At 37.0% G+C, this 17,937-nt stretch overlaps 1 protein-coding gene across 1 annotated transcript in view; it reads right to left on the reverse strand.

Moving 5' to 3' along the window:
• Positions 1–1,084: 1,084 nt before the first annotated feature.
• LOC121861362 (DNA mismatch repair protein Msh6-like) overlaps positions 1,085–17,937 on the reverse strand; it is an 88,977-nt gene continuing 72,124 nt past the window's right edge. The window contains 5 exon segments of the mRNA XM_042359011.1: positions 1,085–3,051; positions 3,237–3,388; positions 4,274–4,451; positions 12,746–12,946; positions 14,866–14,992. Of these exon segments, the coding sequence (XP_042214945.1) occupies positions 2,773–3,051; positions 3,237–3,388; positions 4,274–4,451; positions 12,746–12,946; positions 14,866–14,992 (937 nt within the window). The 3' untranslated portion in view covers positions 1,085–2,772.

Consider the following 17,937-nt stretch of genomic DNA (forward strand, 5'->3'; position numbering starts at 1 on the left):
GTGTAATATATATATATATATATATATATATATATATATATATATATATATATATATATATATATATATATATATATATATATATATATATATATATATATATATATATATATATATATATATATATATATATATATATTACACACACACCTCGGTACTGTATGTAGGCCCCTTCATAAGACACACATAGGATGTAAGCTTAATTTATGGTGAATAATTTAATTTGTATGTCAAGTTTCAGAGCCAGAGCCAATGATCAATTTAGACAAAATCAGTTTGTGACATATAAGCATCATGTATGCAAGGGGGGGTTATATGTCTCCTGTTTCTATCTAGCTCCAGATACATCAGGTAAAGAGTGAAGGGCACCTAATGCTAAATCAGTGACTGATCTTCTATTTTATGGCCAAGCCTGTAACGGGCAGTTTGGAAACCCTTCCATGTTAGTATGCAAGTCTGGCAGATATGAAGGGGGATTGACAACTGAAATCTATACTGGCTCACTGAAGAGAAGGGAGAGGCGTGGACCAGCTGATGTTATGTCACATGCTCTTTCAGGTTTCCTTATTCTATTTATTAGAGTAAAAACCTTTGTTTCCACCATTTTTTCCAGATGAGTTTTGGAGACTGACTGTAGGATAAGTCCTAACCACTAATGTTAAAACTCCAGTGTCCAGACTAAAGGGTGTATTGCACTTTTAAGCAAGTTGCCCAGTTCTGGGTTTGGCCATAAAATAAGTTTGGGGATCAATCCATGACGTACATACTAATACTTTACTCAGGTAGATTCTAATAAAGTAGCAAAACTTGGATTAAACATTGATAAGAGTGTAGTTCACTATACGTACTGTACCATAGTTCAAACATTCACCTGGAATAAGACATGAAACACAATGAGGTAATATGGTTACATGTACTGTACAATGATTATAATACAAAGAATGAAGAATAATATAGGTACCTGAAAGAGGTAGTGCTCAACCCTTGGCAGTCAAGTGTATCAGGCAGGTGTGGAGTAGCCACGAGTTTCATTGCTACAATATTGACTCTTAGCTATATGTGTTGTGAAAATAAAATATCAATGTAATATAAATGGATATATTTTTGAACTGATATATCAATTAAATAACTAACAACATTACTGCTTATCTCTATCATCATTCTACACTTAATGTACAGTCTCACACCAATTTGAAATTATTATCAATTAATGTGTAATTCTGTTTTCTCTAACAAAAAAGTCTTCAAAAATACATACTGGAGCCGTCTTAACAATCACCAGAAGTAAATAATATTTCCATAAAAAAATAAAATCAATTAATTTTTGCTTAAGGTTTCAAAGAAAATTCTGTCATTTCCGTTTCCACTATGAATTGTTAAATACTATACTGTACAGCATGCCCTTCAAATTTGTGGACCTAGTGTATTTGCGAATGACACCTTGGATGAACCCAAGAATGTCTAAGGGTAGTTTTAAAATTGCTGACATTTTTGCAGCTGGAAGAGGGAGCCATTCATTCTGGAGATAGAAATTTCCTTTACCTGTATTGCATATATGAATATTTGTGAGAGGATTTTCCCGTTATTATTTATTTTTATGTGTTTCGTGAACGCACGCGTGCACACACACACATATACAATACAGGTAAAAAAAAAAATTATCCTCAGGGCAAACATAAAGGGAATATACTGTACATTTCTTTGTACACAAGTAAAAGTGTAACCCGGTCAGCAAATGTGATTCGCGGATTTGGCGATTCGCGGCCATTTTGAGAACCTAACCCCCGCAAATTTGAAGGCCATGCTGTCTTGAAGATGCTACAGTACAGTAAACCTTTTGGCCCATGTTTCCACATTTCAATGGAGACCTTCTCAATTTATCAGATATATAAACTGTGACAACTTCAATAATAAGCTCACTTAACTAAAAGTGAACAATGCATAGCAATAAACAAGGGACATAATACAGAACCCTGCCCTAATATACAACTTACCTGTACTACTCAACTCCCTACCACTTTTCAGATAAACATTTGGGTATACAGTATAATTATTTTCTTACACCCACACACACCTTAAAATCCTCTCATATTCATAAACTGTTGTTAAAATTCCATTATAAATGAGGCAAAATCTTGTAGGTTACATTTACAGTAATCCCTTATTTTCTAACTTTTGGCAACAGATAGGTTAGAACTCTTGTTAACTCTAAAGGTATTTTGATCTGAAATTAAGCAAGAGATTAAAACAATACTGGAATATTAACTTCAGATCACATTTAATTACTCAAATCTCACAAGTGATCCAAGTGAGCCAATTACCACTGCATGGCTCTCTTAGTCTCATGGCGTATAGTATTTACACGTATTTGACTAAATTTTACGTAAGAACAGAAACCAGATTTTACCGTCACCTGTGCAATATAATACCCATTTCTGTGCATTTTATGATGTGTGTCTGTGCAATATAATACCCATTTCTGTGCACTTTATGATGTGTGTCTGTGCAATATAATACCCATTTCTGTGCACTTTATGATGTGTGTAACTGTAATTCCATTGTTGTTGTGTTGAGGTGAGTGCATCATGTTTATGCATCACCTACTGTACAGTATTATGAAGAGCATTAATTCTTGAGTTAATAGCTAACTATTAAACTATCAGAATTAGATAACCACAAGAAATTGTTGTAAATCAGAAAATATGAACCAACTTCTGTTGCAATTGTTCGGAGATGCTGGTACACTACTACTGTATACTGAGGTTTGTCACTTCACTGTACATCCCGTATCTCTTTAATCGAGTCTCGCAAATTCTCCAGACCATTAGACGATCTGCTGAAAATTTTTGAAAAGGTTCGCCTTCTAAAGTTGCATTTCTCCAGTTCTTGTGCTTTTTGACTACCCCTTCGAATAACTTGGTCAGGCAAGTCTGCCAAACGAGCAGCATTAAATCCGTATGATTTAGGGCAGGCTCCTTCAGTAAATTTATAAAGGAACGTAATAGTTTCCTGTGATGGGTCATCTTCATTTTCTCCTTCTACCATACATGCCTGAAATTATATAAAAGTTAACAAAGGTCAAGTGGAAATTTTTTATAATAATTTAAAAATTTGCTAAAATTACCTGACTTATGATAGTGCTCTAACAAAACAGAAGCATTTGCCACAGGTCTAAAGTTGGAGAGAAGTCATTACCATAACACTGAGGTTAAGGACATGGGAAGCAGACAACTTACCATATGACCAAGGGACACATTCTTAATGATCATAAAGTCATCAACTAGGGAGTGGTAGTGGGTGGAGAAGAGTGTCCGGCACTTGAGCTTTACCAGAGCCTCCACTGCAGCAGATGCTATTGCTGTGCCATCATAGGTAGCGGTGCCACGACCTAAAAATATATGTAAAAAGAAGAAAAATGGGCATTAAAAAAAAATTCCCAAGTTAATTAGTGGTAAAATGACTTTATATAAATGGAGTATCAATCTTAGTGTACAAATCCCAGAAAGTGAGAAAGCCTATTACTATATGTATATGGTCTACAGATAAGGAGAAAGAAAGGAGAGGGGGAAGCAGAGGTTGATGCAACAAGTTGAAATGTAACTTGTTGACTTATTAACATGGAAACTAGTGAATGACTCTTAGTTCATCATAATTAACGTAAGGCTATTTTCCACGCTTACATTGGGTTAGCCACGTTAACTGATGACAGCTGTTGGGTACTACCAGAACAGGATTTCCTCCCTCCTCTCACCACCACAAACCCAGGGCACCAGCCCAGAAAATGCAGCAGAGACCAGGGGTTAGGCATAGCTCTGGTAACCCAGTTACCATCAGGTATGTTGAAGCAAAATTTCACAGTTGGATGCCCTTCCTAACACCAACCTCCAGGGTGGGAACAGTTGGCATGGCAGTCACAACTCCCTGAGGTAATCAAAATGATTTTATCTTGATGGGGGAAAAAGGCATAAGGAATTATGAAGATAACAGAGAAACTGAGTGAAGGGTGAAGAATGATAACCTAAGGAAATCAGGAAAAGATGGTTGGCTACCTGAATACCTGTGGCTGTCCACTATGTATTTTACATTATTACTGTATAAAAAAACCAGTTGATATAAATACAACTACTGTACTGTACATCAAGTGTGTACAGTACTTCGTTGGTGACGTTGTATACAACTGATCATAATCTGGAAATTAATTTGGTAAGGATTAAGCTCCTATTATTCCAATTTATGGAAATTTTACTGTTAAATACAAAGGTTTTATACTGACCAAGTTCATCCACCAAAACAAGCGAGTGTTGGGTCGCATGTTGGATGATGGAGGAAGTTTCCGCTAATTCTACGAAGAAAGTTGACTCTCCCATCATTAAACGGTCAGATGCACCAATCCTGGTAAATATTCTGTCTATTGGTGTTAGCCTGCATGAACTTGCAGGAACAAAAGTTCCCTGGAAGAAAATTGAAAGTATGCAGATCAAAATGCTTTATACTGGCAAACTTCCTTACACATACAAATTCACATTAAAATTGTAGAGGACTGAATGTAATGGATGTCTGCAGATGAACAAGTTCTAAATGAAAAAAAAAAAAAAAAAATCAATTTTAATTATCACTGCCTTCAATTCTATCACAGTAAACAAACTGTAAAAAAATAAATTAAATAAATAAAAATAAAAAACAGTCAGAAGCTGGGGTAGGTACTTCCATCCGGACCACTCTTGGCCTCAGTTGCTGCTTGTACTGAGCAGGGGAGGTGAGTTTGGGTTGTGTGCCTCTGCCGACTAACCCTTAGCAACAGTTGCTGAGGGTTGGTCGGCAGAGGCAGCACACCCCAGCTGAGTAGCGATGCAGTGTGTGCACTATCCTGTATAAATTTTGCTCTTTTATGCTTTCATTATTTTTCCTAAATATTCTCATCTAAAATCAACTTCACAATCAGTAGCAAAGGGTATAAAGTAAACTTACAGCAGAGGTGGTTGTGTGGTGGCATTTAAACTGAAATAGGCCTACCAACCGAGTTGCCAGATGCGCTATTGACATACTGCTCACTGCTTCCACATTTATGATTGCCTCCTACACAGAATACACATTCATGCTCTTCATATTTTATTTATTTCTAAGTCACATAAGAATATCTGGGGCATAAGGGTTAACAATTATTTTACTCTATATACACGCTGACTTAGAAATAAAGAAAATACAATTAAAACTATAAAATATGATAAATGAAGAGCATGGGTGTGTATGTGGAGAAGCGAACATGTGTAAGTGGTAGGCTACAACTACGTCTCCAACTCACCAGCCTAGCTGCCGTGTTTATTGTTGCTTTTAATGAAACCATAAAAGTTGTCAAAAAAGCATTACAATACAGTGGTCCCTCAGTTAACGAGCACAATCCGTTCCAGCAGGTTGCTCGTTAACCGAAACCATTGTTTCAATGGGTTTTTGGGTAATTGGTTCCAGCTCACCGAAAATTGCCTAAATTCAACAAAAAAAGGTAGAAAAGTTCACTTACTTTGAGGCGTGTATGTAAAAGGCTCCTGGATGATGATGTGAATTTGAAGTGGGAGGTGGAGGAGGAGAAGGGAGAAGAGAAGGAAGTGGAGGTGGAGGAGGAGAAGGGAGAAGAGAAGGAAGTGGAGGTGGAGGAGAAGCATTTTACTGCTTCTTGGAAGGTGAGTCACCTTCCATGAAAATGTCAGGAACCTCTGGACTGACAGATTCTCCACCATGAACATCCTCTCTCCTTCTTGAAGGGGAAGGCTGAGGGATAGCATCTTGTTCCCTCTGCCTTTTACTGAAGAAAGTGTCAATTGTGGTCTGTGGGGCATCTGTCCTCCTCACCATTAACTTATGTTTAAAGAAGGAGACCACTGAGTCCTCAACATGACACAAAGTTAGTTCAATTTTTTCCACTTCTGGGTGCTTTGAAGCCAGTTCCTTGAACTTCTCCCAGTGGTAAATCACATCTTTCAACTGTTTAGCTGACATATGGTCATCACTTTCAATATCCTCCTCACCACTGTCAGCCTCTACCTGTAACATCTCATCCAGTTGCTTCAAGTCATCAGGAGTAAGTTCCTCCTCATGAGACATCACAAGCTCTTCTACATCCTCCTCCTCCACTTCAAGGCCCAATAACTGACCAATGGACACAATCTCCTGGTCCAACTCTGTTTCTTCCTCAAATTCCTCAAAATCATGGACTACTGATGGCCACAGTGCTTTCCATGAAGAATTGAGGGGTCTAGTGGAGACTTCTTGCCATGATGACACAATCAATTTTACAGCCTCCAGGATGTTGAATTGTGTCTTCCAGAAATGTTTCAGTGTTAGTTCAGGATCATTGGAAGTTGCCTGATGACACCTCCTAAACATTTTCTTCATGTACAACTTCTTGAAGTTGCTGATCACATTCTGGTCCATTGGCTGTATGATTGATGTAGTGTTTGGAGGAAAAAACAACACTTTCACAAAGTCAAAATGATACTCCAAATTTCTGGCAAGGTCAGGGTCATGACCAGGAGCATTATCCATGAGGAGAAGAGCCTCTAAAGGGAGTTTATTGGTGGTTAGGTAGCTCTTGACAGAAGGGCAAAACACATCAACAGCCCATTCATTAAACAGCTGTCTTGTCACCCATGCCTTAAGGTTGGACTTCCAATAAACTCCAAGATTTGTTCTTACCACTTTCTGTTGCTTGAACACCCTGGGGTTTTCAGAGTGGTAGACAAGCATAGGCTTCAGTCGGAAATCCCCTGAAGCATTGGCACCAAGCAATAGAGTGAGATGGTCTTTCCTGGGTTTATGCCCAGGTAAAGAGGCTTCATCTTTGGTGATGAATGTTCTTTTGGGCATCTTTTTCCAGACCAGCCCAGTTTCGTCCACATTGAACACTTGCTGTGGAAGATAATGTTCTTCTTCCATCAGTTCTTTAAATTCATCTAAAACTCTGTTGCCCCTACCTTATCAGCACTAGCAGCTTCACCATGCCTAACAACACTGAAAATGTCACTTCTTTCCTTAAATTTTTCGAACCAGCCTTTGCTGGCCCGAAAATCTTCAAATTCTGTGCCTGAAGAACCAGGTTGATCTGTCTTTATATTGTTCGTAAATCTCCCTGGCTCTTTCACAAATGAATTCAGTAGAAACTGAATCACCTTTCATCTGTTTTTCCCTAATCCAGATGATAAGTAAGCTCTCAGTTTCTGCAATTAGGGATCTACTTTTAAACACTTGTAGATTTGTCTCTCACTTTCACTTCTTTAAATCTGTCTTTCTGTGCAAGAATTGTCGACCCAGTTGATGTCGACATGCCATATTCTTTGCATAGCGCATTTGTTCTAATGCCTTGTTCATGTTTTTTATGATTTCCTGCTTGGTTTGGATTGAAATCGCTTTTCTTGATCTCTTAGGCCCCATGCTGGATTCAAACAATGTCAACACGTGCTTTTTAAAGTTAAACTTGTTGTAAATAAAGAATATTTTCTTTAAAATAACACTGCACTGCGCTATATATTGTCAATATGTAAAATAAATTTCAAAATGACCAATAATTTGCTTGGAAACACATAAAAAAAAAAGCGTTTAGTTGAAGAAAGTCTCAAACAAGATGTTACCTCCAGTAAAAACAGAGAGAGACTAATGCCTGTTTGCTGTGTTAAGAGGCTGGATGCCGCGCATTAAATTACAGTGGTCCCTCGGTTAACAAGATTTCGGTTAACGAGCAATCCCTCGATTAACGAGTTTTTTACGAGCCGACCTCATGTTTTAGCTTGCATTTGGCGGTCCACCAGCTATAGTATTAGTCCGCCAATACAGTAATCGGTTCTAGGGCTCAAATTCCTTACCCTTTTAGTAAATATCAAGAAGTTTATACTATTCAATAATTTTAAAAGTTTAATATAATTTTTTTTAGTTATTTAAACAATTAATGAACATAATTGAAGGTAGGGTCACTAGTTTGTGGCACGCCATCCAGCCTGCGAACACAACATACAGGCGTCAGTCTTTGTGTCTTTTCAGTGGAGGTAACATCTTGCTTGAGGCTCTCTTCAACTAAATGCTTTTTTTTCTGTGTTTACAAGCAAATTATTGGTCATTTTGAAATTTATTTTACATATTGACAATATATAATGCAGTGCAGTGTTGATTTAAAGAAAATAATCTTGAATTACACCAAGAGAACTAAAATTTTATGGGTGAAATGGCACCATGGGGTGACTTCTCTTCCACCCCAATGCCTTCTCTTCTCCCTTCTCCTCCACCCCCATTCTAATTCCCATCATCATCATCATCATCATCATCATCCACGAGCCTTCTATATACACACCTCAAAGTAAGTGTACTTTTCTACCTTTTTTGTTGAATTTAGGTAATTTTCGGTGAGCTGGAACCAATTACCCAAAAACCCATTGAAACAATGATTTCGGTTAAAGAGTTTTTCGGTTAACGAGCAACCTTCTAGAACGGATTGGGCTCGTTAACCGAGGGACCACTGTAGTCACTTTACCTTCAATTATGTTCAATAATTGTTTAAATGACTAAAAAATTTAATATTAAACTTTTAAAATAATTGAATAGTATAAACTTCTTGATATTTACTAAAATAGTAAGGAATTTAAGCCCTAGAACCGATTAATGTATTGGCGGACTAATACTACAGCTGGTTGACTGCCCAGTGCAAGCCACAACTTGTTGAGGTCGGCTCCTAAGAAACTCGTTAACCGAATTTAAGAATCTTATGGGAGGTAACTCGTTAACCGAAATCTCGTTAACCAAGGCGCTCGTTAACCGAGGGACCACTGTACAATACTCTATTGTGGCTTAGAAATAAAGAAAATATAATATAAAACATGAAAATGAAGAGCAAGGGTGTGTACAGTTATGTGTGAGAAGTGAATGTGTATGGAGGTGGATCTAGCTAAGGCCTTGGCTATAAACTAAGTGGCTGACTTGCCAGCCCGGCCGCCTCGTATAATGTTACTTTTAATGAAACTATAAAAGTTGTGAAAAAATCATTACAATACTCTAATGTGACTTAAATATATGGAAAATATAATATAAAACTATAAAATAAGAAAAATAAAGAGCATACATGGGAAGTAAATGTGTTATGAGGTGGCGGGTTATTGGGCTTTAAATGAATCACCAAATGTCTGTGAATCGGCTGAGGTGGGTGATTGCCTGAACTATGTTGAGAGCTGGATGTGTGGGAGGTATGCATGTGGAAGAACTTACCATATATTATGGCAAATAAGATGCACTTTTTTGTCTGAAAAATTGGCAAAAAAAAATCAGCCTGCATCCTATACTGTATGTGAAGTTGCGGTCTCCCATAAGCTAATGAATCCCTCAGTTGCTGTCTCCAGTAGGATAAATTCTACCTAACCCAACTCCAGAATTAAAAATGTTATTGCTTACTTTAATACATTATTATTATTATTATTTTTAATTAATTAAAAAATAATTATTGCAAATACAAAAGCTGGATTTTAACTACTGTACTACAGATGATAACCCGAGACAATTAATGTCCACACCCAACTCTTCAGAGGTAACTAAGCAGTAACCATTTCTGAACTCTTACAAGCATTACGACCTATTAATGTCATACTAGCAACATTTATTTTTAAATCTACAAATACCTGATTCAAATGAAGATTTACAGATAACTTTCTTTTCATATTTGTGTCTGTTAACATTACTGGCAGCATTGTAGCCAAGTTAGAATTGTCACTGTACCCACCAGGCTACTGTGCCAAGCTGTGAAGTGTTATGGTGTTTTTCAACTCATCTTTTTGGGTAGATACACGTAACTTTTTTAATTTATCTTTACTCAATTACCTGCACACACCATCCTACATACATATGAAAAAAGAAAAAGTAAAAGAAATAATTGTCATAAGGGCAAACACAAAGGGAATAAACATTTCTTTGCATACTAGTTAGCTGGCTCAGTGGGGGAGTGGGAGGAGGGTGCAGAGTGTGGGAGAGGGGAGCATTGCTAGGGAGTTGGAGGAGGTAGTGTCCCCACTGGTCTGTGTTGCTATGGTGTGTATACAAATGGCAATTGTGTTGAGACTCTCATTTTGCTTTTATTTACTGTTTTGGCAATATATAGTACTTTTTGTTGTAACTTATTTATTGGTATTATTTTTAGTAGGTAGGAGGCAGCTACCAAACAGGGAGGCACTACCGCCCGGGAAGATATTGGAAGCATAATGTGTTGTCTAATGGTAGACCCTGCTGCCATATGGCATCACGAAAATTGTGACCAAGTCCCAGGTTGCAGATCTGACTTTCTGCCTCATTTACACACAATTGCAGGGTCTCAACTGTTTCTCTTACTTTGACAACACAACATACATATATAATTTCTCACTACAGTAAAACTTTGAATAACGACGGTAATGTGTCCTCCAATATTGCAGTGTAAGGTGAATCATCTTATCGCGAATCATTAATTACCATTAAAATAAAGCAATAATAATGAGATGCATTCCCAAGTGCGACCTTTTCATATCTTTTGTGTGGCTTTTTACCCTCTTTTCCCCCCAAAACAATTTATATTGCACCTTATACAATATACATTGATAATATTATGGGCACACAAGAGGAGATGGGACGCCATTGCTGTCAGTGTTTACACCCATAATTGTCAGTTATCCACCTGAAACTGAAGAAAATAAGACCCTGGTCAATGTTGTAGTAAAATGAATGTAAAAATTCAGTAATCTGTTCTATGTTTACATTCGTTTCCAGTGGAGTAAATATGAAGAAAGTTGTGGTCTTTAATATTTTTGCATTTTTTATATTAAAATTATTAGTCATTTTAAAATTTAGTTAACATATTGATAATTAATATATGCAGTACAGGGAACTAGTTTTTTGTGCGCCCACCAGCCGCTTGACTCAGCCACCAGGCGTCAGTTTGCCTTTGTTGACAGTGGAGTAAACATCGATTTTGTTGGCGTCTTGAATATTTTTTCATTTTTACATTAATATTATTGGTCATTCTGAAATTTAGTTAACATATTGATAATATATAGCACAGTGAAGTGTTGATTTAAATAAAATAATCTTGAATTACACCTAGTGAACTTAAAAAATTTTATTGGTGAAATTACTGCATCAAACATGGGTCCACTGAAAGGTGATTTCTCTTCCATCCCCACTTCCTTCTTTTCTCCCTTCTCCTCCACCCCCACTTCTAATTCCCATCATCATCATCAACCAGGAACCTTCTACATACACACCTCAAAGTAAGTGTACTTTACTGCATTTTTTTGTTGTACTTTGTATGTACAGGACTTTTCTGTGAGCTGAAACCAATTACCCAATATCCCATTGAAACAATGGATTCGGTTAACGAACGACTCTGTGGAATGAATTGTGTTCATTAACCGAGGGACCACTATATACATATATACAGTCTCTCCTCGACTTACGACGGGGTTCCATCCTGACGACCAGGTCGTAAGCCGAAAAGTCGAAAATAATAAATAGAAATTCTAAAATGGGTCTCTTTTTCTTCTCAGCACCACGAGAACTCTCACTTTTATGCTTGCCAGCCATTTTAAAGGGAATTACAAAAAACTTTTTTGTCAGTACACAGCGCGATCACTAACGTTGGGACTCGAAAATACGTAATGTGAAAAATATTTTATACGACCATGGCCGTCGTATGTCTGGGTTGTGGCAAGTCGAATATGTCGAAAGTCGAGGAGACTGTTTAAATATATATTTGTGTGTGTGGGTGGGGAGGGGGGGGAATCGGTGTGGCACGCATTTAAAATAAAATAGGCCAACCGAGTTGCCAGATGTGCTAATGACAGGTAAACAGTATATAACCATGTACTTTATGGGATTTTCAAGGGTAATTTTGACTATACTGTACACATTGTGGCTTTGCACACTCTTCAGAAAGTAACCCCTGCGCAAGATGCAGCACGACTGTACACCAAAACTAATCTTCTAACTGTATAACCAACGTCTAAACCTTGTGCCATCTTTCTCATTGTACGGTATGTGACTGTTCAAGGGTCTTCTAGCTTGTAAGTACTTTATTATATTGCATCAATACAAACTGACAGGGAATGAGATGTACAGTCACCCATAAGAGTCGTCACCTCTCCTCCAGAGCCAAAGCAGTAAACACTGATGCAGTGTCCATAATTGCTTTGGATTCACTAGTCTGACTCTTGGGGTTCATGGTTCAAGAGCAGAGGTGACAGGACTTTTGTGGGCAACTGTATAACACAACCAAAAGATCAAAGGTCCAGGGTTCCCACTTGCCATAAAGCACAAGATCTGGTCATTACTCCCAAATGTACACAAGAAAAGATCTGTATTAAAAAGTGATTTGTCTGTGGTCTGATTGGGTTTTATCCATGAATATCGTTTCACTGAAATCAACTTCTATTTACCATACTTATAAGATGCCTCGATGATAAGATGGATGGATACAGTACAATTTTCTTGCCCGATAGGAAGACAAAATCTCTTTTCAACTTGTAATTTGATAATGATGATATTAGGTATCGGTACTACAATTAGCTATGAAGGGCTTAAACTGTATTACAAGAATACTGCTAAATTTCATCAGAGATATGAATGAATATGATAACAGAAGTAACATACTGACACAATGGGATTTCCCTGCACTACACCTTTAATATGAAATAACATAAACTTAAAGATTATGAGATGATTGATATTATAGTCAGTACAAACTACATACCAGTTGTGCCAAAATACAGATGAGGGCAGTCTGTCTCATCAGTGTTGACTTGCCACCCATGTTGGGTCCTGTGACTAAGACCATGGCAGCATGAGCATCTTCACTAGTACCACCTATCACCAGGTCATTAGGAATAAATTCATCGCCGCTAAATGTTGTCACCACACATGGGTGGAGGCCATCTCGGATATCAATGAATGGCTGAAACAAAAACAAAAATACAATTTACAGAATAGAACCTCAAGCAATGGATGGATTATGGAAAAATATATATTTCAATCACAACTTCCAAAAATATAACATAAAATGATGTTAAAACCGTGTACAGTAGAAATCCAAAAATCCGGACTGCTTGGGGATTGGGTCGGTCCGTATTTTCAGGCAGTACTTTTAAAATTCAAATTTAAGGAGGAATAAAGAAGAGATGAACAGGTACATTTTGATAGTTTATTCATTAGCAAATATAGCATGCTTCATTTATCAAAACGAGCAGTTTTAAAGAAAAAGCTGTGAATTCTAGAATTTTATTCTTTGCCTTTTTTATATCATAAATTGTAGAATTTCCAATGTCGTATGTTTCCATTAGAACAGTATTGCTCACACCACGTTCTAGTTTCTTAATCATTTCAAGTTTGTCACTCAATTTCAACGTGTTCTTCTTTCTCTTCACACAACGAAGTTTATCTACTTTAGGAGCCATTATTATGGGCTTGTACAGTACTCTGTAAATGGAAAGAGTAGGACTCAAAATTACATATGTTGTCACAGTTTGATTGCTCGTTTTAAAGTGGCAACCACGTGGTCGCTTGTTGTTGCTGTGCAGCTGTGACACTCACGCATGCGCACATACACACAAAAGCCCGCTAAAAAAAAAAAAAAAAAAAAAAAAAGTTCGAGTTTTCAAAAAGTCCGGATTCTCGGGTGGTCCGGATTTCTGGCATTCAGATTTTTGGAATTTTACTGTAGAAGAAAAAGGCCATCACTACAACAACCAGCTTTTCTCTGACTCTATAAATCCTGACCACCTCCCATAGTGCCCCGTGGTCTACCCTATCACACGCCTTCTCCACATCCATAGATTATGTAAAAATTTTTCTTTATTTTGTATTTCTATGTGAAAAGTTTTTATATACATTCCTCCTTTACTTTACCTGCTTAACCATTTATAATTTTCTTCACCAAACAATTTTCAACTCTACCATATCCTTTTCAAAGTATGCTCAGTAGCAGTGGCATATTCCTAATGAATGCAAGGCATGCCTCGTAGAAAGCAAAATATAGTATCTAAAATAATTAAGATTTAATGTTAGAGGCTTCACAGTTTTCACTCGGGAAAGTCCAGGAGACTCAGCGTCCCTCAATGCATGCAGAAGGATAAGCCACATGCCCCCAATGGACATATACACGTAACCATCCTATCAATAACATGCTAAAATAAACTGTGTGTTGGAGCATAAGGAATTGGAGCCATTTTAGTCAAATTTAATATCTTTTTCCCTTAATAAGCATGAAATCTTATGTTATACGGTGATATTATATTACCAGTTGTTGTTCCATAAGAGTGGCTATTTAATAAAGTTTCTGTAAACGTAATAGGTACAAATGCATGCAATTCGAAAACTGCATTCAATTGTTGAGAGGCTAGGTAGACCAGCGGCGGCTCTGTCAGCTGGACAAAACTTGATATTTGATAACTGAAATATGTGGTGTTCTGCACCACAGTGTGCCACTGTTCAGTAGACTGATTCCTCTCTATCTGTTGTCTGTTGCAGTCTTCCTTATTTACTTTCCCTTCACTGTACAGTACAGCTGCATTTCCAGGAGGGAAAAAAAAAAAAAAAAAGTCTACAACTGTATGTTCATTAAGGATGTACAGTCACCTGCACTTAATCTTGGTACAGTAGCTGGCACATTTTGTGAGATGTAGCAATTCTGTGGAATGCTTATCTAGCATCCTTTGTCTAGCTACTATTGTGAGGTTCCTTAGGGCCATTCCAGGAGTCTTAATACAATGTAACCAAAGACAGTGTGCCACTTCTCACAAACTGCACCAGCCACTGTACAGTACCAGGTAAAAGTGCAGGCAACTGCACATTCACTGGAGGGGAAATATAACACACCTGTGCACCTTCTTCAGGCGTGATGATGTCTGGTCTGATGGTGTTAGCTTCCTGAGAGTACCGGGTAAAAGACAACAGAACATCAAGTACTGCCACACACTGCAGCACTGACTCCCACTTCTTGTGGCTGCAAGAAAATTACCAAATAATTATTCCAAAATACAGTAGAACGTCGATTTAAAGCGATCCAATTTAAGATTATTGATTTAAAGCGGCACCCACAATTAAGGACAATGTTTTAATTTAAAGCGAATCTTTCATATTTTTCGCGAGTCAATATGGCGCATCACATTTTAAATTTCGCGCCTAATGTTTCTCTGGGCACGCTACACTGTCTTAAGGGCAAAGCTGTACTGTACATGTACTCAAAATAATGTACTAAAATTTTTGTCTAGTGCAAACTATAGCATGTTTCTATTCAAATTACTCACTCTCTTATAAGAATTCCAGCAATGTAAATTATATTCTCCCCGGTCACTTCTGTGACATTTTATCAGCAAAAAACAAAAAATCAATCTAAAGGACATAAATAAACAAATAAATACTTCCCTAGACCTTTGGCCCAACTGTCAAACATGTCACTGTCACTTCCCCCCCCCCCTCCCCCCATCTTCCCAGCCAGGGTTTGGTGGTCTTAGGCTTAAAGTTTTTATCTTATGAAATATCACAGACTAAAGTTAGGAGAATATAAACTGCATTGCTAGAATCCCTGTGAGACAGCAAATAATTTCAATACAGACATAATATATTTTGCACAAGATATAAAAACTTTAGTCATATTTACTAATTACCAAAAATTTATTGTCTATTGCAAAATAGCATGTTTATATTCAAAGTAATTACTATCTTACAAGAATTCCAGCAATGTAAATTATATTCTCCCACGTCAGTTCAGTGACATTTTACAAGAGAAAAACATAAACTCCCCCTATATGACAGATAAATAGATACCACTAGGTAACCCCGCTGTCTACGCTCCATCCCAGCTGTCATAATAAATCAACTCTCCTCCGACTTCCCTTCTGGTAAGTGAGACTGTGGTTTATAGGCTTAAAGTTTTGATCTTATAAGATGTCACAGACTAAAGTTAGCAGAATATAAATTGCATTGCTGGAATCCTTGCAAGACAGCGAATAATTTGAATTCAGACGCCATATATTTTGCACGAGATAATTTTTTTTTAGCCCTTTGTAATAAAATGACTAATTAAACTAAAAATTGTCTCTCTTGCGAACTATAGCATTTTTATATTCAAACTAATCACTATCTTAAAAGAATTCCAGCAATGTTAATTATATTCTCCCTTGTCAGTTCAGTGACATTTCATGAGAGAAAAACTTAAAGTCACTCTTAAGGACAGACAAATAAATAAGCACTAGACCTTGGCATCAACTACCCAACATATCACCCCCCCCCCCCATCTTCCCATTAGCTGATTGCTAGTAAACAGACCTTTCACATCCCATAATTTTAGCTGTGTTGATTTATGAGTGTTTGTTTCAACATAATACTACAAAAAACAATGTTTTGTTTATTCTAGGAGATGGGCTGAGGTGCATCTGGGTAGACTCTCAATCTTTTTAGTATTTTGTGTTTCTCTCAAGTACCAAACAAAATTATTCCAATGAAACAACACTTTGATTTAGTGCGAATTCGGTTTAAAGCGACCTCTCTTGAAATATCTCGTGTTATATCGACGTTCTACTGTATCTTAATAATAATAAATATATTCAATAAAAACACTAACTTATTTATCCTGTCAGAACAAACAGACAGGAAAAAATATAGAGTAAAGAATAATGGGATTTCTTCTTAAGGTACTGTGGTACAATAATAGACCTGGGGCATTATCTCACCATCTTACAGTCATAGTCCAATGTTTTTCAATGATTCAAATCGTTTCACCTCACATAAAGTACAGTATGCATGTTGTGTATACTAATATAAATATTCTGTAATCAAACTTCATTATAAAAATTTTTCTTATCAAGCTAAATTAAAGCTAATCACTTAGCACTAACAATAACAGCTGTTTAAAAAAGCAATGGCAATAAACTCTACATGTTGTTTCTGGCTGGTAGGCAGAAGTGTATTACCTGTTTAGAAGTATGAAAACACAGTACCAGAGGTAAGCACCTGTTGTATAATTGTGTATGACATCAAGGTACCAGAAGTTCACACATGTTAAAAAAGAAAGAAAAAAGCCCACCTGGCTCCAGTGTTTGGAAATTAACACAATGTACAGAAGTTTTGGTTCAGTTGGTACTTCCTGCAGTTATCAGTTACTATCAGATGCAACTCACAATCAGAAATACAGTAATTTCTCGATTTAACTAACTAATTCGAACCACCTGTTCGTTAAATTAAAATTTCCGCTTAATAAAGCTCTAGGTCAACTAATTATATACATGTACAGTAAAATCTTGATGATACCAGTAGATAACTTCCTGGGTGTGTGTGTGTGTGTTACTGCCAGCAGCCCTTAACCCCGGGCTTAAAGGTTAATCACAATCTTACAAGAATTCCAGTAAGGTAAGTTATATTCTGCCAAGTCATTCAGTGACATTTTATGAGTGAAAAACTTAAAGTCACTCTTAAAGACAGATAAATAAATAAGCACTAGACCTTGGCATCAACTGTCCAACAAATTACCTCTTCCCCCATCTTCCCATCAGCTGATCGCTAGTAAACAACCATTTCATGTCCCCTAATTTTAGCTGTGACAGATATGAAATAAATACACACTAGGTAATCTTCGCTGCCCAGCTATCAACACCTGACCCCCCCCCCCTCATCCTCCAAGCCAGGATGAAAGTACAGTACTGTAGTTTTAGGCTTAAAGTTTTTATCTTCTAAAATATCACTGACTAAGCTTAGCAGAATATAACTTGCATTGCTGGAAACCTTGCAAGATAGCAAATAATTTGAGTATAAACATCACATAGTTTGCAAAAAGAGATAAAATTTTTAGTCCTTTAGTCTAGTACATTTGAGTACAAAGTGAGTACTGTACAGTAATATGTTGCTGGACTGGCCATGTTACCCGCATGGCAGGCAACTGAAAAGGTATAA

Source organism: Homarus americanus, unplaced genomic scaffold (genome assembly GCF_018991925.1).
Source record: "Homarus americanus isolate GMGI-L3 unplaced genomic scaffold, GMGI_Hamer_2.0 scaffold24260, whole genome shotgun sequence".
Classification (NCBI taxonomy): Eukaryota; Metazoa; Arthropoda; class Malacostraca; order Decapoda; family Nephropidae; genus Homarus; species Homarus americanus.